This window comes from Excalfactoria chinensis, chromosome 3 (genome assembly GCF_039878825.1).
Source record: "Excalfactoria chinensis isolate bCotChi1 chromosome 3, bCotChi1.hap2, whole genome shotgun sequence".
NCBI classification, from domain to species: domain Eukaryota; kingdom Metazoa; phylum Chordata; class Aves; order Galliformes; family Phasianidae; genus Excalfactoria; species Excalfactoria chinensis.
The window spans coordinates 87,628,468-87,655,214 of NC_092827.1; the positions used below are offsets into that span (position 1 = coordinate 87,628,468).

General features: G+C 39.1%; 2 protein-coding genes across 8 annotated transcripts in view; one reads left to right on the forward strand and one right to left on the reverse strand.

Annotated features, from left to right (window-relative positions):
- On the reverse strand, positions 1-8,551 carry BPNT1 (3'(2'), 5'-bisphosphate nucleotidase 1). Of its 6 annotated transcripts, none has more exons than XM_072332434.1 (10): positions 8,270-8,551; positions 7,250-7,285; positions 6,223-6,346; positions 5,547-5,651; positions 5,193-5,300; positions 4,624-4,672; positions 3,561-3,652; positions 2,817-3,014; positions 1,902-2,007; positions 387-1,006 (listed from the first exon to the last, which is right to left on the reverse strand). In XM_072332434.1, the coding sequence occupies exons 3-10, from the start codon at positions 6,337-6,339 to the stop codon at positions 858-860; spliced, it is 924 nt and encodes a 307-aa protein (XP_072188535.1). In that variant the 5' UTR covers positions 6,340-6,346; positions 7,250-7,285; positions 8,270-8,551; the 3' UTR covers positions 387-857. The 6 variants fall into 6 exon arrangements, with proteins under 6 accessions (XP_072188534.1, XP_072188535.1, XP_072188538.1 ...); XM_072332437.1 differs by having other exon boundaries at positions 7,259-7,285; positions 8,390-8,476; XM_072332435.1 differs by having other exon boundaries at positions 8,390-8,442.
- IARS2 (isoleucyl-tRNA synthetase 2, mitochondrial) overlaps positions 8,483-26,747 on the forward strand; it is a 23,955-nt gene continuing 5,690 nt past the window's right edge. The window contains exons 1-14 of one of the 2 annotated variants that reach the window (XM_072332431.1): positions 8,483-8,832; positions 8,992-9,114; positions 10,402-10,558; positions 11,081-11,229; positions 11,319-11,368; positions 11,467-11,576; positions 11,662-11,752; positions 12,082-12,197; positions 12,872-13,041; positions 13,381-13,471; positions 13,684-13,835; positions 15,035-15,195; positions 21,496-21,598; positions 22,186-22,279. In XM_072332431.1, the coding sequence (XP_072188532.1) occupies positions 8,608-8,832; positions 8,992-9,114; positions 10,402-10,558; positions 11,081-11,229; positions 11,319-11,368; positions 11,467-11,576; positions 11,662-11,752; positions 12,082-12,197; positions 12,872-13,041; positions 13,381-13,471; positions 13,684-13,835; positions 15,035-15,195; positions 21,496-21,598; positions 22,186-22,279 (1,792 nt within the window). In that variant the 5' untranslated portion in view covers positions 8,483-8,607. The remainder of the gene's footprint in view (positions 8,833-8,991; positions 9,115-10,401; positions 10,559-11,080; positions 11,230-11,318; positions 11,369-11,466; positions 11,577-11,661; positions 11,753-12,081; positions 12,198-12,871; positions 13,042-13,380; positions 13,472-13,683; positions 13,836-15,034; positions 15,196-21,495; positions 21,599-22,185; positions 22,280-26,747) is intronic. The other variant, XM_072332432.1, reaches the window with a different exon arrangement.

Sequence of the window (26,747 nt, forward strand, 5' to 3'; positions counted from 1 at the left end):
GAGAGCAGGCAGAGGAGGAGTTTAATAGACTCCGTAAGTAAAGTATATCATCTTAAAATAGTCTGATGAAATGATTACTATCAACTGCCTAAGTTCAATGAATCATATGCTGTAAAAAAAATGGCTTTTAAACAGCTAAATAATTTTGAAACTAAGAAACACATAGAATCCCCTAGAACTAGCTTAGAACTACTACAGTTTTGCTATAGAGATCCACAGTATACACTAAATGCTGCTACACATACATGATAGAAGTCCTGCAAGAAATAACTTGCCTCAGAAATTTAAAGGAGAATTTTGGTTTATAACTATACGGGAAGCCAAACGAAAACCAAACCAACCTTCATTCTCAAGTACATGCATATTAAAGATCACATTTCACTTTTAAGAATCAAAACCATCCACTTTTATTATAAATGTGATCATCCATCCATTCAAGTTTGTACCTCATTTGTATTTAACACAAAATCTTGTTGAATACATATGAGAAAAAACACCAAACAAAATTTGGTAGGTAAGTTAAAATGAATCTGTGCCCTGAACACTCAGATGACTTTTGGATTATATTGTTATGATTAACAGTACATTAACCACAGTCATACCACATGGAATGAATATTTCCAAAGAACATGGAAAACAAATATTGAAGTAATGTAGTTATTATATCATTTGCTAAGCATAGCAAAACAATCGGATCCAACAGTAGACAGTCTGCAGGTAATTTTGAAATTATTGAACATCTTAATGTAAGAACTGGGTTCAGATTCCATAAAGCAATTTCAGGCTCAGTTATCTTCTCAATTTTTCTACAATCTCACCTTCTCAACTTTCCAGGCCAAGTGAAGATACTTCGTGCTTTAAGGCACAAGAGACTGTTTAACTGTGTTAGGGATACGACTGGCATAATAGTCATAATTTCTCAAAGTGGCAAGGACCCCAGCTGAATTCATGTGTTTTACTTCTTTGTTATATTGAAAGGAGTTTCCATGGATATCAGTTATCTTGCCTGCAAAACAAAGAAATATATATATATTCCAGTAAAAAGGAGATGGAGAGAGATAATCTAATTTACTAGTACAAGCAATAAAACAAAACAACAAAAAATCCCAGTCCTTGAGATATATGTACCTGTCTTTAGATGTGAAATTTAATCTTTCCTCCCAGTATGGGCACAGTAGCTGGTACTAAGTAATTAATCAGCTGTGTTTCCTCTCAGCAATACTTAAGATTTCTTGTTTATGGAAAACTACAGCTATTGCCTATAGATAAATTAAAACACTTCCTGTGTAGATCATACACTGGCCATTGATAGATAGAAAGTAAAATCCTGAGTTCAAGTAAGAGCCAGGGTATTTGTATACCACCAATTCTAATATACTATAGAAATACCCCTGCTGGTCTTAAATGAGTTTCTGGAAATCACGTAGCAAGAGCAACACAGACCCTTATGCAAGCTAATATAACTACAAGATACCCGCATAACAAGGAGGCTAAATACAGCACTGTTCTGCCCCAGATTAGTTGTTTTTTTGTGCCTGAGTTAACCTGCTTAAAGCTATCCCAGTTCTGAACACAGTACTGCAGACTATAGAGGAGATAAATAAATGATGCTGTTATGAGGCCCATCATACTACCCACAGTGGGGGAGTTACAACTAGATGATCTTTAAGGTCTATTATCCTGCATTATTTGTTGCCCCTTTGAACTTACTGCTTATTTAAAAGGGCTCAAAGCCCCCTAGTGAATGAAGATCATTTAAAAATGCATAAATACAGTCATTTTTCTTCCTAAATACATGTTCTAAAATGTTTTTCTTTCTGTGATAAGTATAAATAACCTATACTGTTTAAACTATGCTGTTTCACTTACCTTAGAAAAGACTTCAAATGCTATTAACTTACCTCCCACTGCATGTAAAATAGCTTCAGGTGCACAGGTATCCCACTTCTTGCATCCGGGACTGGCAAATACGTAAGCAGATGCTTTGCCTTCTATGAGTTGAATGACCTGTTATGAATAGAGACAGCAATCATTTCAAAGAATCTAGGATTAGATCAGTTTGTTCTGTATACTTACAGTTAGAAAACGAGATTCTTTCACATATAACTACATATACATATATATACACATATATACATATAAGCCTCTAGAAAGATATACTTTATTACCGTTCTAATGATCTATTTTTATGATTGTTATAAATACAAACTAAAGGATGAAAATCTGCTTTTTGTTTCAGAAACAAAATTTCCCATCTTGTGCAAGTACTTATAAAGGTAAAATGGAAACTGACTCTGTGTTTTCTTGGAGCCACCTGGGCCTGTGCATGTGTTGGAGAAGAGACAGAACAGTCTGTTTTTTAACAGCCAAAAGTAAGTTTTCAAAATAGCAGCATAATAATCTGCACGTAAAGAAAGTTTGCAAAGGAGTTATCACTTTGTGCTGTTCCTATTTAAATACTTAGATAATTGCTTCTAGATAGTTGGAGCAATAGCCTTACTATGATTAAACTGTATTCTCATTTAGTCATTCCAGTCTTTTCATAAGTTTTATTGTACCTCCTAGAAACAGGATACAAATGAAGATGGACCTCAGCCATGACCAGCACAGCCCTTGTTACAAATCTATCTGTACCAAATTTTGACTCCCTACCTCATGGCAGACTGAAAGCTATGGGAAGAGAAGTTGTGCTAAGAACAGAGGAGGAAATTCCTTGTATATTCATGCACGTAAACAAATGTTCTCATTCAAAATTCTGTTTCTTTTTCCAAAGATATAACCTCCCAATTAAACCAAAAGACTTTGAGTTTTCATACCTTGTTTCCTGCTCCTCCAACTCTGATAACGCTGTCTGGGTTCAAAGCACTGATACAGTCGTTTACCAGACCACTGCCGTGCGAACGGGTGGTAACAATGATGTGTTTCCCAGCTGGTACTTCTGAGAGCTGAAATCCAAAGGCACCTATGCCCAGGACTCCCCAAATTGTCCTGCCCAGTACAGCATCAGCTCCTGCCTATGGAAAGGTCCAGATGACAGTTAACCACAGTGATCAGTGTTTAAAGCACAAATGGAAAAGAGTGGCTAGAGACACTGTTCTATCTTAGGGAGTAATATTATTAACACTGAGATACATTTAAATGGGAGCAGGTTTATTAGGTTTATTTCTGGTTGCAAATTTAAGGCAGTTACCACATATCACAAATTATATGTATTTAGTAATGAATCTGTAGCCTAGACTGTAAAAACATGGATATACACTTATTTCTTAATAGGAACCTTTTATGTACTGTATCAATGCATACAGTACATATGTGACATGTGCTGTGATACTACACAAGCCTCATGATGAACTATAGCTGTTACTGGGCCCCTGAGATTCAGTTCTTGGAAATAAACATTAAAAACTTAGTGTACGTAAAATAAAAGAAAAATTCCTTGTGTTACAAAATTAACTCCAATACACATTGCTTTCCAGGTGAAAGTTTGCTAACTGGAAATATCACAGAAGAGACAGTTAAAAATCACCTAGCACTCTCAAACAAGCCAGAGCATTTGATACCTCGTAGTTGTAATACGGCTGATTAATAACTCCTGCTATTGCTTTGCCTCCATAAGCAATCCCAATGAGAACAGTGACATGGTCAAGCAGACCTGTACAGAAATAACATAAAGGTAGTTATGCTCGAAAAATATTAAGTATTGAATGAAAGTAAACCTTCAATATAAGTCCACAAATTATTATGTAAGGCAGTATCTTTAAAAATGCAAATACTAATCAGGATTTTCTGGTGTAAGAGGTTGTTAGATAGAATGCAATCTTTTTAGCCTCAAGGTCTTCAAAGCACGCCCCAGATAGAATTTCTCTAGTGTGAACTATGCTCTAAATAACACATAATAAGAAAAGTTGAAAGGTACATCTACATAATGACATGTGATGATATTCTTCTAAAAACTGGTGTCTAGATTCTTCAGGGGTCTTCAGAAACAGCAATTTTATGGCAGTTCTACATCTCTTTCCCTGGAAATGGGGAAAAAACGTAACTAAAAGATTTGATGTTAATCGGCTAAAAGATGCAGCAGGAAATTAGGGCAAGGTTTTGACATACATTTTATGAGGTTTTTATTTGTGTTTTTTTCTTTACTGTGAAGTAAATTTCTATGGACACAAAGTGAGCTTTTCTGTGAACGATTTCTTTCCATAACCTAATAATAATGATTTGGGGGAGAGTTTTACTTAAGTAGTTTGAAGAGAAGGATGTACATATAATTAAGCGTATGCTTGTATGAACAGGAGATTTAGTTCTCCAGTTCAAAGTATGTATGAAAATATAAATTTACTTGACTAAAAACTTTTTAAGATAATCTGCCAGCAATTAAAGGCAGCCTTTGCTCCCTGAATTGACAAAAACTGGTAGGAACTTGATATCCCATTAGGAATATTCAATACCTGTTAGGACTGAGAATGATGGTTAAGAATTCCCATTGCACTTACAAAGTACAGAAACAAAACCAGCCTTATGAAGTCACATTGCATGTAACTTCTACCATGAAACAATACACATGTACACAGCACTTTACTGTACTACAGTAATTTCTTGAATCAGCAGAATTGAGAAGCCAACCTTCCGTGTACTCTTTGGTTCCATCCAAAGGATCAACCCATATTACAAGCTGTTAAAAAAATAAGGAACAGCATAAACAAATAATGTAGTTTAACATGCAAGGTAAATATATTTATTTTAGTGCTTTTATTTCCCTGCAAAAGTAAGGAAATAAATACATTCAAATTTTTCAGTGAGTGACATGACCTGAAACCTTCGTTATTAGTATTTTATGGAAAATCTAAAAAGAATAATGAGAACTTGCTAGCAAATATCTGTTATCGTTGATAACAGAAGTTATCAAGGCTTAAATTAAGCATGGAAATGACAATATTACTTCCAAAGTCAGTTCATTTTAAAAAAATTGAATCAGGAGTAAATTTCCATTTCTCACTGTTGCATGAAGGGATACGCAGTATTTCCAGCTCTAGAAGTGTGGCACTCATGACTACAAGAGTATCATGTACGAGTATCAAACCAAAAAGAGAAACTGGCAACACTGAAATCATTTTTTGTTCTGTGTAGATTTTCATATTAAATCAAAGCAATATAGAAGAGTGTAAAATACAGAGTCATATATGTAAAATTACCTCCTCCTCTTTAATTCCTGTGTACTGAGCAGGACAAGCTTTCTTTAGTATTTCTTCACAGTAGCCATCTTCAATTAATTCCTCACTTACTTCTTCAGGAGGTAGTTCCTACAAAAAGGAATCTCAAAATTAATACAAAAAGGTGCTGCACTCACCTCACTTTGCCTCAGAGCTGTTGATTTGCTTGCAGCTTACTTGACAAAGCTAACGTACTGAAAAACAAAATGGGATAGATTCCTGGTGTGGTTTTTTTATTCCCCTGCAAAGAGATGATTTGCTAAAACCTTGCAAAGTATATTGTGCTGCAAGTTACAGCAAGCTAAATTGTTAGTATGAAACAAATCAGGTACTTACTTCTTCTCCTATGATTGTTGCTTTGGGAAACTTCCGTGTCAGTGAAGCACAAATGCTCATTTGTACCAGTCGGTCAGCTTTGGTCTGCAAGTCATTGGCTCCACTCTGTCCAAAGGAGGATAAGAATTCATGTACATCAAAACATAACAAGAACAGTATAATGGCCTCCTAGCCTTAATCTTCATGAAATTGCTTATATCTTATTTAGTGACATAAAATTTCTTTATCCGGCTCCAGAAATTAACCACAGAAAGGAAATATAGTTACGTGTTACTTTTTTGCTTTAAGAAATTAAACACTGATTTGTCCTAATCCAAAATAACATGGCACAGTACTGTATCCTGTAAAACAGATGTCAGAACATAGGTGTGGAAATCAATGGGAAAGATGCATTATTATCTATTCTGACATGCTATCTGAAGCTCATGCTTTGTGAGGGAAATCAGGACAAAATTATGGTTTCTTTTCAGTGTCTGAACATCTTGTAGAAATACCATTTAAAATGCACTTCTCCTCCAATGCTCTTTTAATCCTTTAATTAGGAATAGCTCTCAGTTCAAAGAAGTGAAGTTTGAGATTGACTGTATTTCCTTCCCCTGTTGTTGACCTTCAAAAATACCAGTTTGAGTCGTATCTTGATATGAGAAATTAAACTGAAAGAAAGTTAAAGAAATACCTTCTCCACTATCCCCAGATCTCCTCCAGCCATTACTTTTCTAACAATTGTTGCTGCTTTTTCTGCAACAGAATACGCAGAGGCAACGACACGCATGAGCAGAGTTGGAGAAGCCATACTGATGCTGAAAAGAAACAGAGAAAACATGCACACTTACAGGGGTTGATAAGGAAGATGTTTTACTTAACGTTCCAAACAGATGCAGTTTGTTTAAGCTGAATAAGAAGGGAAAAGTGAATTACTTTCTGAGAGCAGCAATAGTAAGCTGTGACTTTTAAATTCAATTAAGAGGTACATCAGGATATAGTGCTATTTTAGACACAGATTTCTAATATCAACATATTGACGTTGAACTACCTTTCCTCACTTAATTGGCATTAAAGTAAAACAAACCGATAAAAACCCCCACACAATTACAGCAGCAGAAATTCTTCATCATATTAGCTATGAAAAAGTGCAGCCTACACACAGCACTCACGTACTAAGTTCATTTTTTCAGTTCTGAACCTACAGAGTTAATCTGCACCCAAATTCAAATACCAAATTACAGGACAGGATGCCAAAATCAACTTTACCCTTTGTTTTATTGTAAAGAAATGAGTTTTTGTACGTGAACTGATTGTGGACACAAAGCAGGCTAAGGATGCAAACACTGCACTTGTATGTGAAAGTCTGTTCATCTACATTTTACCATTCTTCCTATATTTCTTGAACTTCTCTTGATTTCTTTAAGAAAATCTATTACATCTGCATTCCTTTTCTCAACACTATGTCCTGTCATTGCATTGTCTTCTACATCTGTTCCCCAGAACATTTCAGTGCAATCCATTTTGCCTTCAGTTCCCAAACTGAGGAATAACTACAGCTGTAGCCAAAGGCCAATAATCACCATTTCCTCCCAGGTTTTCTCTGCCTTAGGAGTAAGTAGTACTGACAACCATTCTGTACTCTTTAAGACAGAGCTGATTGCTTTTTATGTTTTCCTATCCATTCTTCTACTGCATGGTTTTGAGTTGAGCTCACGTACATGACTTACTTCCAGGTAAAACACTTGAGCAGAGGGCTAGAAAAAACACAGAGGAAATAATTAATCCCAGAACAGAACATGATAAACATCAGGCTTCTGTCAGAGTCACAGACTGTTTGCAGCCACTGCAGCAAGTATTGCACAAGTCACTGTATAATCATACAATATGGGCCACTATACAACACACCTCCTTTCTTGCTTATCTACTCAGTATAATACAAGGTCTATAACACACTCCACAGCTACTGTATACGATATGACCACAATTTCACCTCTGCTTAGTGCAAACGCAAAGAGCAATGTTAGAGGTAACAAAATCCCAAGTGTGGCAGGTTTTAGAACCTTCTCAGCATTTAGAAACACTGTGTAGGTTTCTCTAAAAGTCAAAACTCCGAAGCAGAAAGAGTAGACTGACCAAAGAACTACTTTCAGAAAGCACAGTAGCTAACGTTAATTATTATTTACTGCCCATGGATGGGAGCAAAGTGCTCCAGTCTCACATAGAATAGCCAAGGTCGCCACCTTCCCTAATACTGAGCAGCTAACAAAGTGCACAAATGTTACTGCAGCAAAAGGTGCCTTCTGTTTTCACAGAGCCTCATCTCCTGCACGGCACCAATCCTGGCGTGCCACACTTTTACACACTCTTTCTGACGAGGGCAATTCCAAGCGTACATTTCTACACTACATTCAACGTTATAACAGCTCCCTTTGGACCAACAGGTCTTGGCTTTGACAGAACGTCTGCAAGGAGAAGCGACCACCCATTCTTAAAACCTGAGCGTTATTTTCGAAGTACATTTCGCAGGCGGTACATCCTTCAGCCTAAGCAACCAAACCACGGAATACAGCTGAGCATAACCGAGTATCGCTGCCAAGCCAGCTCTCTTTTATAGCTATTAAAACAGATGCGACCTGCATTTCTAAGCACACTCTCCGAGCTGTAAGCACTGCCACACTCCAGGACGGCAGCCCTCAGCCCAGCCGCTGTCTGAGGCTCCGACCCGCAGCCCCGCTCACCTCCACCTCACCGAGGCCGCCGAGCTCCTCCCGCTCCCTCAGCTCCCGGTAGCTCCGCCAGAAGCGCGGCTCCCCCCGCCCCGTACCAGCACTCCCGGGCCTGCCCCTTCCGCCTCCTGCCGGGAAACCACCCCGCCACCGCCCCCGTCTCGCTCCAGGGGAATTCTGTGGCCTACAGCCGCCCCTCAGCCCGCGCTCGGAGCGGCGCTTCACTGCGAAGGGGGAAAAAAAAACGCGTTTCGGCGCGGCGTGTCCCTTCTGGCGGCCCATCCCCACCTCCCCGCTCGCCGTCGCGCAGCCGGAAGTGCCCGCCGTGCGCGGCCCGCGGAGCCGTGAGGATGCTGGCGGCATGGCAGGCCGCGCCGCGGTTACGGCTCCGCGCCCGCTTCGGGGCTGCTTGCAGCTGGGCGCGCTCGGCCGCTTCGGAGGCCAACAGCCGGCAGCCTGCGGAGGAGAGCCGGCAGGACTCGCAGTACCGGGACACGGTTCTGTTACCGCACAGCCGCTTTGCCGCCCAACTGCCGGGCCGGCTGCAGCCCGACACCGAGCTGGAGACGCAGCAGGTGCGGGGCCGGCAGGGCGGGGGGCCGTATCTCAACTTGGGCTGCGTCTCCGCCCGGAGTTTGCTTTACTTTCCTTTGGTTTTAAAGTGCTGTGCCGTGCGGGCTTTGGGGGGTGTGCCGAGGTGTGACGTGTCGGGCGTTTTCCTCTTGTCTCCACAGAAAAGTGGTTTCTTGGAGCTGTATTCGTGGCAAAGGCAAAGGAAAACCAAGCAGGAGTTCTGTCTTCATGATGGACCGCCGTATGCTAATGGAGACCCTCACGTTGGCCATGCTTTAAATAAAGTAAATACCTACTTGTACGTTCTGCTGGGGGAAATACACTCAGAGGGCGGTGAGGCCCTGGCACAGCTGCCCAGAGAAGCTGTGTTGCCCCATCCAAGGAAGCGCTGCAGGAAAGGTTGGATGGGGCACTGGGCAGCCTGACCTGGGGGGTTGGGCAGCCCTACCACAGCTGGGGGGTGGGGCTGGGCGGGCTTTAAAGTCCCAACCCAAACCAATCTACGATTCTATGCTGCTTTGAAATGATAAATGCTTTCTGTAACACACTGTGTACTCTCTATTACCATTTATTGTTAATAACCCTTCCAAATGCTTGGGCTAATTTGGGTATTTAGGGCTTTTAATTTTCATTTCGTGGGCAAAAGAAAGCGATACAGGGACAGAGATACCATAAGATACCAAGGCAATATGAAGACCATACCATGACATAAACACCACATGCAGCAGTACACAGTACCTGTATGCTGAGTGTTCATTTGAGGCTGTTTATGTAAAACAAGAAAGTAGTTTTAGAGAAAATTCATTCCTAAATGATATTAAATGTGGTTTGTGTTTGTTATCAATGTTTATTTACATTCATGTTCTTCTAATGTATACATACACATACATATACACAGTTACTGTAGTGCATAATTGAGCTGTGCCTTCAGGTTCTTTTTTCATTGGGGTACCTTGCAACTTTGTTGTATTACATTTGTTCTTTATCTTGGTACCTCAATAGGTACCAAGATAAAACTGGTACAACTGGTACATCAGGTACAACTGATGGGATGTTAGTGCCTTTTTTCAGTAAGCGTTTCAGTTTCAAATAATGATGCTAAATATGCTTGGGTGCGTTTAGATTCCAACCTGAGAGCGATAGTCTTACAAATGCTACTGAATGGCAAAAAGTAAAATGTTTCCCACAGCTTCTTAAGGTTCTGGTGCAAAAACTTACATTTATGAAAGCCTCCTGTTTTGGTAGGTGGTCACTGATAGCAAGAAGCGGTAATGTGGGCAAGGGAAACACTGCAGATCCTGCTAAATGCTTGAGGGCAAGCAGGATTTGTTCACTTCAAGTCCTGCAAGTTTATAAACTGATCTTATATTTTTCCAGAATGTGATTTCTTTTGATGGGAGGTCTTTGGAGTTCTGCCAAAGTGCAGAAGGATGATCAAGAAGCATCAGAAACGTGTGGTCTTCAATGTAAATTAATACCCCTTTAATACTTGTTTTTAATCCAAGGATCTTTAGTCATTATGTCCCTTCTCCACATGGGGGAGCTGCAGTGCTAACCTTCTGTCCTTTCAGATTTTGAAAGACATCACTAATCGTTTCCATATGATGAGAGGCTATAAAGTGCATTATGTGCCAGGATGGGATTGTCATGGATTGCCAATTGAATTGAAGGCATTGTCAGAAATCAAAGGAGCTGAAAATCTGTCACCAGTGGAAATTAGACAAAAAGGTAAAGTACTGTTTGCAATATCTATATTTGAGAAGTAGGCTTAAGTATTTCTACATATTACTCACCATGTTTTGAATTTTATGTTTTATATAAAGTTCTTGCACTTTACTGTAAGCTGTTAGTATCAGGTACTGCTGATGCTTTCTAAGGTCACTGCATGTGTTTTCTAAGCAGGCTGTGTACAATATAATATTAGGAGCAAAACGACTCAACACAGGCTGAATTTGTTACTGTAATGAACATGCGTAACATTGACCGGGAATTTAAAAATAAAATAAAGAGCAGAGGGTTTAGATTTCTACTTTACTTAACTCTATCTTTTTACCTCTTGCAGTTACTTTATGTAACTACTTCTCTGAAATATATATAGTTCAGCTAGATTAATCTATATAATACACGTCAGTAGTTAGTATGTAACTTCAGTATGTTCAGCTCAGCCTCTTCTTAAATGTGTTAATAGTGTATTTTAAATGTTTCCATATTGACCTCAGAGCATATAATTAATTGAACTATTCCTTCCAGCCAAAGAATTTGCAGAAAGAGCCATTGAGAAACAGAAAGCTGCCTTCATTCGTTGGGGCATCATGGCAGATTGGGCCAACTGCTATCGTACGTTTGATCCAAAGTATGAAGCCAACCAGCTGAGAATCTTCCACAAAATGTATGATAAGGTACACTGACTTTCTCACTAAGTATTTGTGTTTTGGTTTGTTTTATGGGTTTTGAGTCTTTTAACATTTCGTTTCCCTTTCCTCAATAGGGTTTCGTTTATCAGGACTATAAACCTGTGTTTTGGTCTCCTTCGGCAAAGTAAGAATCAACTTACTGTTCTGCCTTTTAAATTTTAGCAAGGCTATCAGTAGCTCTTCATGCTCAAGCATACTAACTTATGTTTGTTAACTACCCAGAACAGCCTTGGCTGAAGCAGAGCTTGAATACAACGAACAGCATGTCAGTCGTTCTGTGTACATGAAATTTCCCCTGCAGAAATCACCACCTAAGCTGGCCTCTGTGATAGGTAGGACTTCCCTGCAGATATCAAGACTGATCGTTTATATTTTTATCATAATTGTAAGTAAAGTGCTTCCAATTTACATCTGCAGATGGATCATCCCCTACCAGTGTGCTGGTCTGGACCACACAACCTTGGACTGTGCCCGCGAATCAAGCAGTTTGCTACATGCCAGATATAGAGTACGTGTGTTTAACTTGCTTCACTGATCTCATCATTCCTATCAATATTTATCAGCACAGTCAAAATGTTTTGAACAGCCTTTGCATTTTTTAAGCAATGCAATTATAAACCACATTCCATATCTCAATAAGTATATTAGTTTCTGTTTTCATTTTTAATTATTTCTTCTTTCTGATGTTATGCTATATTGAAATTATTGTTGGATTTCAAAGTGAATTGGATATGTACATCTTGAAAGTCTTTTTGCTGTGTTTTAGGCATTATTTTCATGCTTAACTTTATGATGTTCCTAATTATTTAGTATCATAAATCTGTATTTACATTGTAGATATTCAATTGTGAAGTGTGCAACTACTGGTGAACGCTTCATTCTAGCTGCAGATAGAGTTGAATCTACAGCTGCTGTTTTGGACACGCAGTTTGAGGTTATATCAACGTGTAAAGGTAGATTTTAATATTGTTTATATTAAGTTGCTTAGAAATGTTGTAAATAATTGAAATTTGTTTCCATTTTGATGTGAAAGTCTGTCAGGCTTAGAATTGGTGTATTGTAGCTGTAATTCTCAGTCATAGATTTCAAAGTAATTTTTAAAATCTGGATTTACACTTGAAGAATTTAAACGTGGAATGGAAGTCTGTTTAGGATCAGAATCTTAGTTATACTCCCTGCAGTTCATCTCTCTTTCAAAGACAGCAAATGAAAACGATGGGCTGGTTACAAGTATGCTTACTGACTGCTCGATTACTAAATAATATGAAAACTAGTGGAAGAAAATACCTGGTGCAGCTGAACTGCTTGTGCTATCAGCCAGTGTTGTCATTTAATACACTTCACTTCTTATTGTTGTAGTTTGTTGCCTTGGTGTCTGAAGCCTTATTCATAGCCTTGAGGATGATTGAGGTATCCTAGGTTATTATTTGTACTGAGGAACTGCAGCAGTTCAATTTGCATTCTAACATACTGCGTAGTAATATTTTGTAATAGGCAGACTTCTGATTCAGTGTACATCTGAAAAGGGTCCTGTGCAAACAATCGTTTGTTCAATTTCCTCTCTCTGGTAAGAAGCTGAAACCATGAATTGTTTCTCTGCTTTCTCCATTTTTTTTACTGTTTTTAGGTGTAGATTTAGCTGATGGTTCTTGTGCTCATCCCACAATTCCTGGCAGAGTATCTCCTCTGCTACCTGCAAATCATGTGACAATGGCAAAAGGAACAGGATTAGTTCACACAGCCCCAGCTCATGGTATGGAAGACTACAGTGTAGCTTCTCACCATCAGCTACCCACGGTACTTGATTATTTCATCTTTTGCTCTCAATTTCCTGCAACTGCTGGTTAACTGTTAGTTTGAAAAACCATTCAAATACTAACCAGTGACGTGATGGAAGATGGTATTTTTGCAGACATTTTGGGGCTTGCTTCTTCTCATGTCAAATTAACTTGTCTGAAGGTAAACTACAGAGTTGCAGTTTGTTAAACCTGAAGCATGCTCAAATCCGACATAATTTGCTTCTCATTAGAAAAGTAGCTACTCAGAGAGTGCTTAACTCGCTTTTGACTACCAAAAAAAAAGTAATTAATAGTCATTTAGTATTTTATTTCCATAACCTGTGTTCTTGTTTTTCAGGAATGCCTTGTGGATGAAAGTGGACGTTTTACTGAAGCTGCAGGTCCTGAACTTAAAAACAAGAATGTACTCAAAGAGGGAAACGAAACTGGTGAGTGTCTGATGTTTAGCCATTTGTTACTTTACCTTGTCACATCCCTGCAGGCTGTGTCTTGAGGATTTGTATAAACTGAAGATGTTTTGAATGTGGATGAGATGCAAGCACTTCTTTATACGTGTTCTTTGTGGAAAGGAATTAATTGAAGTTAACATAAATGTTGTGGTCAAACCTGATTTTCATCTTGCTTTCTTTTTTTCTCTTAGTCATTAAGATGCTTCAAGCAGCAGGGAGTTTGTTAAAAGAGGAGAAATATGTGCATAGCTACCCATATGACTGGAGGACTAAAAAACCAATGATTATTCGTGCCAGCAAGCAGTGGTTTGTAAACACAGAAAATGTAAAGGCTACAGCACAGGTATCTTACTTTGCTTTCCTGTGGGTCACTTAAAGGTTGCTGATAATACTTGAAACTGGGAAGCGGTCTTGATACAGGTCACTACAGACCAGTACAGACAATACACAGTTGTCAGGTATTATAGAAATGATTAATGTTGTCATGTTATTATTTGTCAATATTAATAGAATTCAGGGTGGAAATAATGACTGATAAGTGTGTTCATTGTATTTGAAGGAGGTCTAAAAGTTTCTTAAAGAGCTAATGAATTTTTTTCCCCAAAATATTTCTTAAACTGTCTCTTCTAATCTGACCTTGAAACATATATTTCTTTTATCACTGCTAAAATGAGCTTTGTTATGACAGTAGTCTTACAAGTTCAGATGACTTTGTTTGGTCATCTATTTGTTTTGCTACAGTCCTATTTTAAATCATTTTAAAACATTGTTTAAAAAATGTAGTGGTCTTTGAAATTATATACGTCTTCACAGAGAACTCCAAGCAGTGTATTAGGCTGTCTTGGCTAACAGTGATTTTGCTCTAATTAGGGCATGAGCTGTTTATTCCATATTCATCCTTATCTAGAAAGAATTAAAATAAGGTGGTTGTTCAGTGGGGTGAAGAGTGAGTGGTAACCCGTACTCTGTAATACAGGTAGTGTGTGTCAAGATGTAGTTTCAAAGCACAGAAGCTTTAGCTATTTCTGACTCACACAGGGTATGTTAGAGCTAGCAAAAATACAGATATCTATGTATGTATATTGGTTGCTCTGGAACATGGCTTGGAGGTGACCTGATAGTGGTCTTTCAGCATTTAAAGGGGAGCTCCAGGAAAGAAGAAAACAGACTCTTTAGCAGGGTCTGTTGTGTTAGAACAAGGGGAAATGGTTGCAAGCTTAAAGCTGGTAGTTTTAGATTAGATGTAAGGAAAAAGTCTTTTATGTGTGGTGGTGAGGTATTGGGAGAGGTTGCCCTGAGATGTGGTTGATGGCCTGTACCTGGAGGCTTTCAAGGCAAGGCTGGATGGGGCTCTTTGCAACCTTATTGAGCTGTGAATGTCCCTGTTCATTCCAGGGGACTTGGACGAAATAACCTGTAAAGGTTCCTTCCAACTCTATGGATAGTGTGATTCTATGTTAGACTGTATATGTATTATATGTTAGTGAGGAACAATGTGTGTCTGCTGGATCTTGTCCATCAGTTTTACTATCTCCTTTATAGGAAGTGCTAAAAAAAGTGAAGATTATTCCTACATCTGCAGTGAACAGAATGCTTGAAATGCTGGACAGGAGGACATTTTGGTGTATATCACGGCAAAGATGCTGGGGTGTTCCTATTCCTGTATTTTATCAGAAGGACACAGGAGAAAGCTTAATAAACAGGTATTCATTTAACTATATACTAAGAAATGAAGGAATGAGCTCTGTTCTACTCCAATTATACAGTATTATAAAGCTTATGTAAGTAGCATAATTTAAAACTTATTATAACTATTCCAGTATAAATATATGTTCTTACTTGCAATGGTTTATACACAGTCAGAAACTCATTACTGAAGGTGACTTTTACATAAGTAGCAGGTATCAACTTACTTAGATACTTAAGTCATCTGCAGAGTCTCCTTTATAGTAACTGCTACTTTTATCCTCCACCTTCAAGTTAAGTGGACTGGCAGTAGTCAGTGACTTCTGTATTTAAGCAAGGAGTTAAATGCAAGTTGTGACTAATATAGATCCTAACCATAACCTTAGCACTATAAATTGAATAATACTGATATTTTGACAAAATAACTGTTTGAAATTCACTAACTGACAATAAGAAATCTGATGCAGGATAACCAAATCAGTTGGAGAATAAATAACTACATTTAGTTTCAAAGTAAAATGAGTGGTTTTGAAGAGTCAGCTTCAGTAATGGGAGTGGGTGAACTCTGGGTGTGTAATTTGGGAGGCCTGGAGCTTCAGGTGCCTTGTTCTGCCATCTTTTGTTAATAGTATCCACTTCTTGCAAACACTGAATTTCAGACTGTGTAAGACAGAAGAAATCCAGCTGTGCTTTAAAAAAGGAAACCTCAGCCAAATAAAGTCCTTTTTGTCTCTTAAGAATTAATAGGTTACTGCTTTTACTCCTTTGGGCAGCAGAGGGGTATTCAACTGTGAGCAGCCTCTAAGAGGTCATTTCATAAAAATAATATTGTAGAGTTCTGTATTCATTGTTCATTTCTGTAGTTGTTTTCTGCCTTATTGTATGCTAATAGAACTCCATTTTGTACATTTTAACTCCAGTAATGTTTATGTAAATTCAATATGGGCAGTAAGATTACACAGCTGGAGACTAACTTAAAATTGTGTTACAGAACCTTCTTTATTTTGGTGATGAATAAATATTCCAGAAATTGTCCAGCTTGTTTTCCAGAAGCTAGACTGAGCATGGAAATGTGATAGCTAGTGAGACTTGGGGTGTAGGCAGCAGAGATTGGACTTTAAGTCTTTAGCTTTACCTGGTGTGACTGGGTGTGTAGGTGCACAGATGAGTACTTTGCCTCTCACAGTAGGCAATAACTGTGAGAAATGACTGCAATAACTGTAATCATTTATAGTACTTGAGTAATGCTGAGGCACATCAGGAAATATGGAGGCTTTGTGGAATGTGAAATCATTTTACCTGCACAAACTGTTACAATATTTTAAGAGAATGTATTTTTGGTGTGAACAAAGGCCGTTTTTGAGGAATACTTATTGTAGTCTGTTTGTAGAGTAGTCTTAAGTGTGTTCCTTGTACTTGCTAAAAGTTGTTACTGATGCACTTCTAAAACAAACTAAAGAGGATAACGAAATACAGTTCAGCAACTAGCAGTCAGACATGAAGGGCACTGTGAAGGAATTGCTCCTTCATCAGTTAAAGGAGCTGATCCAGGATGACAGTCCTACCTGGTACAGAAAGCATTTGAAAGGAGGGATGTAAGGTAATTCTTCTGGGGTACAGGAAAATTATCATGAAAACCAGTTCAATACATGTCTTCTGGAAGTGCTTGAGCAGGGTGAGATGGTTCCAGGGGTTGTATATGTGCCCACGAGGGCATTTTGCTGTGCCAGGCTTTGCAGCCGATTAATGGCTCTCCCGTTTATGTGTGGGTGTTGGCCCAGCAGCTGCACATGTCCGTGACTGAGCAAAAGGATACAACAGCATGTTCAGTGAGCGTTGTTCAGAGGAAGAAAAAGAGACTTATCCAATATGCTTGCAAAATTAGATTTATTTAATTCAATCGACAGCTTCTGATGCTCAGTTCTTCTTACTGCTAAAATGTTTTACAGTAGAGGTGAAGTTTTCAAAGTAAAATGTGAAATGCTCATTAAAGGTTTAAAGCAGACTTTTAATAGCGGATTTTGGCAGACAGAGTAGGAAAAGTGCACAGAATATTGGCCTATAGAAATGACAGGCACATTTTGAAAGCAGTCTGTCAATTCATAGGTCATTTTCCTGGACACCAGTTCTTACTGAAGAAAATACATAAGCATTTGTATTGTCACGTTGAAAACAGGCTGCTTACATATTTCTACCACTTGAGTAGTTTCATACGTAGATTGTGCAAATAATCCAGTATCATTTATACAACAATAAATAATAACTTACATTTCAAAACTCAAGCTGTTTTCAGATCTTGAACGTTGCATAGATGTAATTCCAGTAGCAGCTGATCCGGAGTCTTTGAGCCGCTATCAAAAGTAACAGCATCTCCACTGGAAGTCAGTGTAGTCCACATGGAGTTGCTGTTACATATGAGAGCACCAGTGGTCTGTCTTGAATGATCCTTTCTATCCATTATCAACTGGAATAAAACAAAAAATAATAATAAAAAAAGAGATTTAGCAGAAAATAGATTCCTAAAAGAAATTGCTGGGGGCCCCTCTGTAAATCAGACCACATGAATTTGTCATGTGGAAGTTTGCATGAAATTCCTCTTTCAAAATAGAACTGCTGCTCCCAAACAGACACGGTCTTTGGTGACTGCAAAATATTCCTTCTGACTTGCAAGCTGAAAGTTAGGTTGTAATCTTTTATGCGTCAGGTTTGATGCAAGATCTCCTTATGGGTCTTCTTGTTTGCTGCTGTGGCCCCACGTAGCCCTTAAATAGATTTGAATTTATGATCCTGTTGCCTAAGATTATAAATTGAATGCTCTGCTAAGTTCTTTTTGTAGAGTACGCCTCATCACATTACAGTCAGAAATTAAATAATGATTATAATGGTAAAATCCTAGAAGGCAGAAAAGATGTTCTAATTATTGCAATTTCTAGTAAGAATTAGGAGAATGTAGAAATACGAGTGTGATTTTTCTGCACGAGTGGGGGGGAAAAAAGACTAAGTAGAATAAATGCCCAAATAAAGAAGCTTTCTCAGCTTTCAAAATGTAATCACTTCCTTGAGGAAAACATTCTGATTTGAGGAAATTGTGTAACTTGAAGAAGAGAAGGAGATCCAAAAGCAAAACCAGAGTTTAGTATTTCCAGACCAGGAAATAAATGTGAGATACTTTCTTTTTATCTCATGAATTAGCTTCTTAATTTTACAAATACCCTCTTCAGATAATAATAATTGTAGCTTTGCCAATAAGTATTGCAAAAGTTATTACAGTAACAGAGTTCTTGTCCCCCATTCTGTGCCTCTGAATTGCAAGTAACTTACATTTCTAACACACACACATGCAAAAAGCAAACAGACAGGAAAGAAAACCAACCCGTTTTGGATATAGATCTACTGTGCGTGCTAATTAGCTTTTTAAAACATTGAATGTCTCAGTTACTTGTGAGCAATAAGAACTTACCGTAACCTAAATACTTACTGCTGAAGTATCACAATTCATGTTAGGAAGAAGATAAGTTGTCTTCTTTACTGCTGTTGAAAAGCGGTCGAGAGACCATCGGGAACTGTATTCTTCTCCTGTCTATATCATAATGCAGCCTAATTTCTGTTAACACATTAAATAAGTGTTCAGCATAATCAATATCAGACTTCAGAGTGATTGGCTGGTGTCGTGGTAGCGTGAATTGCCGTAGGAGTTTCAGTGTTAAAAACGTAGCAAATGACACGTAATGCAAGTTCTTCCAGATACCGTGTATGAATACAGGGCAAAGTTTTACAATGGTGTTTATTGCTAACTCTGGGAATTGCCATGCTCACTCAGAAGCTCACAGATTATAAAGTGATGAGTAGTTATTTGAGGAAGGTGGTTTTCTCTTGGACCCTTCACAAGAGTACTTTGCAATGATCTTCCTTATACTACTGATAACTTAAATGTACTCATTTTTCTCTCGCCTGGTAACAGTTCATCATAAGGAGCCTAGGAAAAGATCAAAGTGACAGGGTAGGGTTGGTTTGACTTGTTTTCAGGGTTTTCTTGAAACTGTAGGAAAGAAGAGGTTTGTGAAGTTCCATCCTCAAAGTCTTAACTGTGTCCTCTTTGAAATACCTGGTGGGATGATTGATAACGCTCATGTATTTTCTGTAGGAAAATGACATCATAGAAAAAAATTGCAATGCTGAAGTGTTTATTACTTGCTTTGAAAATGTTGGTCAATGGCAAGTTGACCTGATAGTCACAGAGTCCTTATTTATTGTAAGAGATGCATAGCACAAATTGGACCTTCTCATACATGTCTGAGAACTTCACTGTACAGCGTAATGGTATCTGTTAGCTCATGAAAATGTCTTTTAAATAGTTTCATAAATGAACACTGTAGGCTTGTACGCTGTATAGCAATACACTGGAAGAAAGCTTAGTTCTTGTTATGTTTTGTAGAAATGGTGTATCTGTGATGGTAGATAGCTGCTGTGTGGTGTGGGCAGCCACACTTAGGGTAAGTGAAAGAAGTCATTTTATACTGGTTCCGCGAGGGAGACTGATGGCAAAACTGTATTTCCTCCTTGTGCCTCCCCCTGCTGCTGGTGAGGAGAGCAGTTTCTCTTCTCTACAGGTGACATAGTTTGCTCTACCACAGTGTTTCTGTCCCACTTGTCCCCCACTTTAAATTTTGATGATAGACCGTAAGAGAGATGGGTAGCAACACAGTTTTGACAGCAGCAAACAGTAGGGTGTATTTCACATTCCCCTCCCTCAAAAAGTTTTTATTCAGACACTGCTGATGTAAATCATTACCCTACATAATTCCTACAGAACAAGCACTGCACAGAAATGTACTGAACGCAACAGGCCTGCTCACATTAACGAATAACCTTCAGCCTTCCTTAAGACTGTCCAGTTAGTTTGCTTGTTTGCTCTGAAGCTGGAGGAGCTTGAGAGGTACAAAACTGAATGCAGACTTAGAGCAGCTTTAGCAAATCTATTTTTCTCGTTGAAATTACTTATTTGGAAGCCTTCTTTTTTTTTCTTCCTTTCTTTTGTGTTCCCCTCCTGATTTCTGTAGAACTCTGGGGTAAATCTATAGTTGCAGTGTCAGAGAATTCTGAATCACAGAATAGTTTCAAGTTGGAAGAGACCTACAAGGAATATCAAGTCCAGCTCCTGGCTCCACACAGGACCACCCAAAAATCAAACACCATGTCTGAGTGATAGTGCTTCCAGCTGTACCTCCTTTACTTAAAGCTTAGATCTGATGAGAGATATTTGTCTGGAGAACTGATTCCTGCTGTCATTGAACTGTCTTTTCCCGAGAGCTCTCTGAATTGATAGATTTAGCCTGAAGGAGACAAGGCATGAGGGATGTTTGCTGGCTAGCTTCCAGGGAGTGTACCAGAGCGGGAGTTGTTTGCATTTGTCTTTGGGACACAACTGGACAGCTGTACAGACAAATAAGCCTCTATGCAAATATTTCTGAAAGGAAAAGATAGCAGTCAGAAATGGAGCTGCTAAATGCTGTTTTACCAAGATAAAGAGCAGGTGCATTACAAAGTCATAAATTGTGTCCCAAGATCCTTAAATAGGAAGGTGAATGGCATCCAGTCAGATCTGGAGCAGTAAGAGTGATGGTAGTCTGCCATTTTGGAAGTCTTACTGGTTACTGTGTTTATCTCCATACAAGATCCTCTGTTGTTCTGTGCGGACTTACTTTGAAAAGACCATGGTAGATCTGGCATTGCAACTTTATCCCCACAATCAAGAGTCAAATTGTGTTTTCTCACCTACCTACCTGGTGGTGTTACTATGTAATAATTGGTTTTACAACTTCTTGGAGAACTTAGGTCTTAAGACCCAAGTTAATGTTGTAGTGAGTGGTAGAGCTCACCTTAGCAGCAGTGCAGAGAAATGCCCAAACATAAAACTAAGCACTGACTCTAAGGGAGTTAAATCATCAGCCTTCTGTATTTACAAGAGAATTGTGCCAGACGGTTATTTTGCTTATTCTCCTTTTGCAACACTTCGTCAGGATGTACATTAATTGTTCAACTTGAGAAGTGAGGAATTAAAAACTCACATCTGATAGGTAACGCGGTGCTTTTAGTTGATGTTTTTGAGTCAGGTTGATCTGCTGTATTCCTTTAAATACGGCTGAAGTTTTAATAATTAAATGCTCTATGAATCAGGAAGACTAAGTGCAGTTCTTTATTAAGCTGTCTCAGTGTATGTCTAGATAATGTCAAAAATCAATTCAACGCCACCTTACCTACTGCGGACAACAACTGAATGTGTCATTTTGAATGTGTCTTTTTCCCTACTAACCCAGTGAAACAATCACAGATGTCATCAAAATAGTGGAGCAACAAGGAACAGATGCGTGGTGGACCCTTCCTGTTGAGCAGCTATTATCAAAAGAGGCTGTAGCAAAGGTAATTTTAGATTTCAATACAGCAAGTGCATGAAATGGTTCAGTGGTGGGAAGTAGTGAAAAATATACAATCTCATGATTGTTTTCGATCTTCTGCCTTAGTGAGAAGGTATCTTGTGAAAGGAACATTCAGAAAGTGGCACCTGAATATGGCAAAACTCAGATTTGTGCTGTTAATTTAGGGCCTAGATCTCCATTCTCCTCTTTTTAGATGGAGGGGAAACTAGCATTCTAATTAACTACATTATCAGCACGAATGTATGTTAAGTCTTTGCCATAAAAATAAATCTTGTATTTAGTTCTTCCTGTCTTTGTATTGTTCCCTTTACAACTGTGTTAGAAGGCAAACAGAAACTGTAGTGTTACTGTGCCATCTCAGCTTCTTTGGTAAATTTTCCTTCTTCAGTTTGGGTTTTTCATCACAAATTGTGTGTCTGAATTATTCTGTGTTTTGTTCAAGGAGTTTGGTAGCATAACCTGTGCAGAACTGGTCCAGAAACCAAGTGTGTTGTATTTCTGGCTTCGAAAAGCATCGATGATATGGTGTATTTGATTTGCATTTCTTAACCATTGTTGTTCCCCCAATAGGCTGGTGGTCATGATGTTTTGGATTATGTCAAGGGGCGGGATGTCCTGGACATCTGGTTCGATAGTGGAACTTCCTGGGCTCATGTTTTGGAAGGTACAGAATTAATGTGTTGATGATTCTTTTATAGTATTTGGAGAACAAAATGTAACTTTTGCATGATGCTCTTGGTATAAGCAACACTGAGTTAGGCTATGCAAGCAGCAAACTGCTTGTGACCTCCTTTAAAGTTGCTTTTGCTCATAAAGAGGAGGGTTTGGTGTTGGCAAACTCACATTCAGTATAGTTGAAGGGGCCATTGACTATTAGAATACATTGTTGGGTCTGATCTTGTCGTATGCCATACAACATATCTCCTAGTCAGAGCATATTTGTTCTTGGTATAGAATTTCACGACACAGTTAGCCAAAGCATTTCACTGCTAGTTGGTAGCTTTTAAATTATTCTGCAGTTAATAAATTTCAGTTTGTGCCAGTGGATTACATTTGAAACAGACCAGAACTGAGATCAGTTGCTGAATCAAAGTAAGTTTAACAGTGTAGGAACACAGTAGTACTTCATTCCTGATTACTGTCAGTAACTAAAGAGTATATTGTTGCTTAAAATATTTTATTTGCTGTACATTGTCTGTAGTTCCAGCTGTCAGTAGTTGCTACCCAGCAGGTCTTCTGTAAGTGAAAAAAGATAGACAAAGATTATAGAAAAATAGGTAGTAATTCTGTGTTCAACTCAGGTAATATACACAACACAGTGTGTATCTTGCTATCTACCCGTGCAGAACACACTGTTTGCCTGGAAGATAGTCCAAAGTCAGGAGTCCTTGCTAGAGGAGGAGTCTGGTCCCATGCATTGAGTGTGGACTTTAAACTCTCAGTACACAATTACGTGATAACAATCTTGTTGAATTATAAAACACGTTAGTACCAGAGGTTTTATTTCATAGCAACGTGGTCAGGCAACAGTGCCATCAGCAAACACTCATTTTATAGAAGACCTTTACATACGTTAAAGTTCATTCTCTTTAGAAAAGTTTCTGGCTTGGTTTGATTTTCAGAAGAGCTGAGAAGTAGTGGTATTTTATGTGCACAACTACATCCTTCAGTTCTCTGAGCGTTTAACACTTCAGGATGCAAAAACTCTCTCGAATCCTGTGTAAAGAAAGGATGCTGTGTTTAATAAGCAATAGCAGAATCAGTACCCTTGATTTGCTGTTAGTCCGTTTGAGGCTCTCATGGATTCTATAATGTCTAGTAAATATTTCATCTTTCACAATATGGACGTCTTTCTTTATGGTACCCTTAAAGTGTCTCTTCTCAGTCTGCTCATCTGTTTTCATGAAACCTGCTGGAACTTGGTGTGTGAGGCTTCTTATTTTTGCCACGACTGGAGTAACCCAACTGGATCAAAATTTGGGGATAGGACTAACAAGGAAATTGATTTCATAAGCAATTTACCTTCAGGGCTGCTACAAAGGTTGCATTTCTTTTTCTTCTGTCTCCCAGTCACTGACACAGACATGGAAACACAAAGCCAGAGATTCACCCAAAATGACAACTTTAATTTTCCCTTTATGAAGAATGCACTTTGAAAGAGAATTGATTGAATCAGTAGCTTTGTTTTGTATTTCTCAGTGTGCCCCGGCTTTTAAAACTTTTTGTTTAACTTCTCCCTATGGAAGTAAAAGTAATTGGCAAGTCTTACAAATGAACTAACTGGTCAGGTTCCTTTTCCCAAATACTTCTTAAGGAAAAAGGATATAATCCAGGGAGAAACCCAGAATTGCTTCAAAGAGTTTCCTGCAGCTTAAAGTCATGAAGGCACACTGGCACGTGGGAGTTGGCGTGCTACCTGCAAAGTGCTACCTGTTCATTCTGTGGCAGGAGATCAGTGATAACAGCAGTTATCGCTCACCTTGTGAGGACAGTAATGCAGAGCAGTGGTTCTGTTAAAGGGCTGCAGCACGTGAGTTATTTCAGGACAACTGGAGGCTGTAAGGGATGGCTGAAACCATGTGACTCATGTTCATAATTGTGGCTTTCTACAGTGAACTCAAGTTACTGAAAACTATAAATGAAGAGTAGCCAGCAGGAATAAACAGCTTTAGAGACCTCCCTGCCAAGACAAATCCATGCTGTTCTCACAAAAATATTACCTCTGTGAGTTGGGGAACTTGGGTCTGAGCTTACATAGGATTGAACTCGCTGTGTGTGAGTAAAGCACTCAACTAATGAGATGGAGCAGTGTGGGCCCCAGAGCCAAAGTGGGGGTGACCGTGCCATTCTGCATTGGCACTGTGACAGTAAGGAGCGACTCGCACATTGAGATCAGGCATTCAGTTCCTGTAGCTGCAGGACCAAAACGGTACGAGTATCACTGGATCGTGTGTTAATTCCATATGAACCAGTTTGCACCGCTTGGAGCAGATCCACATCTGGGATGAGCTCTGGAACCCCCTTCTGATGCTAAGGGTTTCCTGGGGAAGCTTTTTGCTTCTCTGTTTGCATAGCGCTATTTTCACCGCACAGTTTACCATTACAAGATCTCATCCCCTCTTTCTCCTGCTGTGTGTGCCTCAAGCACTGAAAGGAAGTGTTTCCCCATTTTTCCATGCAACATTAAAATTTCTTTGAGTGTTTCATCCATGAATAAGTGCTGCTGTGAAGCAGCATATTAGTAACAGTGCGTGCCACAAGGTTTGGGAAAGGCAAAATCTGGTTCTAAAGCATTTGCAAATCTTCAATGCTCTGTTCTGCAATGCCTGAGATATTTGGGGTTTTTTTATTTGATGTTCAGACTGAGTTCAGCCTTTTGATAGCACTCATTTCATTAGCTGGTTCGGGAACATCCCTTTGAGGGCACTCTGTTCTGTCTTAAAACTGTCCTATAAAGCTCATCATTTCCCTCATGGGCAGAGTACCATGTGTGCTACAAACCTGAAATCACCGTTGCTTAAAGGGTTTCCTATACAAACGCACGCTGAACTCCATCAGTGTGTGATCTGCTCTTGGTAGAAGTCACCCATAGTTTCACACTGCAATGACTGTAATTGTCAGCATAACTCCTTCCCTATCTTATTGGCTAATATTTAACGGAACGAATGTGATTATTTTACAACTTGCCTATCTGTGTGCTTAAACTTTTGTGCTGACTGAGAGACTTGAATTTATCTTAGCTGATTCATTCCTGGCATTAAAATACAATACGTTTAATCCAAAAGTCAAAGTCTCTAAGATCAAAGATATGGAATCTTGAAATCCAAACCTGAAGGCTCATAAATTGTCATTCTCCTTAATGACCTATGTACTACAATTCAGTGTCAAAGAAGTAACCGAAGGCTCCACTGCCTTGCTGAACGCATTCTTCAATTTAGAAAGAGATGTTCATGGTTCTAATTCATTTGTATGTAAGCACTGTAATGTCAATGAAACTGAGGTAGAGGAGCTGCCTGTGCACTTAAAAGCCAGGCTTTGTGTTTGCAAATCCAGCATTCATTTGTATGTTACACAGATGAGGTGTTCAGGCCCCCATCAGACTCTCACGTTAGCCAGCTTGACACGCATTCGTGTTCCCATCAAAAAGAGCAGTACTGATTTGCCATCAGTTGTTCTAACTCTTCTCTTGCCTAAGTTTTAGCTTGTCGTTTCCATGGAAAGGTCACTTCTTTGCAAGCAGCGTGTAGCAAACTGCCTGGAAATGTGTTGCTGCTGCTGTTGGAACAGATTTTCCGCTTTCCTTCATAACCGCAGGTGGTGTTGTTCTCACAGCTCTTGTTGCCATCTGTTAAGGCAAAGACCGACCCCTACTTCTGCTTTTAAAACCCAAACTCCTTGCAGAGTCTTGTGAAGGAATAAACGTGTTAAAAAACCATTCTATCCACCCATGCGTTTTCCTTGCACTAACTGTAACTGCGTGGCCTTGACCTTTGTAATGTTGAACTTCCTTTTATTGCAGGATGGATCTAAATATCGAAACTTCCATTAGGTTAAGCAAATAAATCAAGGGTGGCAGCAGCAGAAAGGAGCATTGTCTCAGGGGTCCTAAGAAGTGGATTAAGAGGAACTATTGAGTTAAAAGCTGAGCAGAGAAATGCTTGAGCATCTGGGAATTCCTGTCCCCGTGTTCTTCCAAATACAGTGTGGCACATTTGTAGGCTCTGTGACTTGCATGTTATGCTTTTCTCTGATAGTGGCTTGACTGGAACTGTGCTGGACTAGGAGGGGCTTCTTGAACCAACAGATATTGCCCCCTTTCATACAGTGACTGAATTTCATCAGGAAGGCCAGTAAGGCTTTACTGCTGTTTCAGCCCTGTAGGAAAAGCCAGGCTCCTCCAGAATCCTCATTCACACAGACATGTTCTCAAGTTGCCTCAATGCTTGCCTGAAATTTGTAACCTTCCTGGAAAGGCCAATGACCAGAAATGTAAATTCTGCCACTGGTGAATGTCACATAGAGAGAGCTTTGGGATCTCTGAAAATCCCATCCCTGCTGCATTACACAGGCTGGGCAGTCACACTACAGCTGTGCCTTGAATACCAAGGAATTCCCAGCTGATGGAATGTCAG

Excerpts from the sequence above, each read along its gene's own strand:
- BPNT1 (XM_072332433.1), bottom strand. The coding sequence starts at position 6,339 with ATGGCTTCTCCAACTCTGCTCATGCGTGTCGTTGCCTCTGCGTATTCT. Across the intron at positions 5,652-6,222 it reads ATCTGGGGATAGTGGAGAAG|AGTGGAGCCAATGACTTGCA; the intron begins GTATTTCTTTAA and ends TCCTTTGGACAG. Across the intron at positions 1,007-1,901 it reads TATTTTACATGCAGTGGGAG|GCAAGATAACTGATATCCAT; the intron begins GTAAGTTAATAG and ends TTTGTTTTGCAG.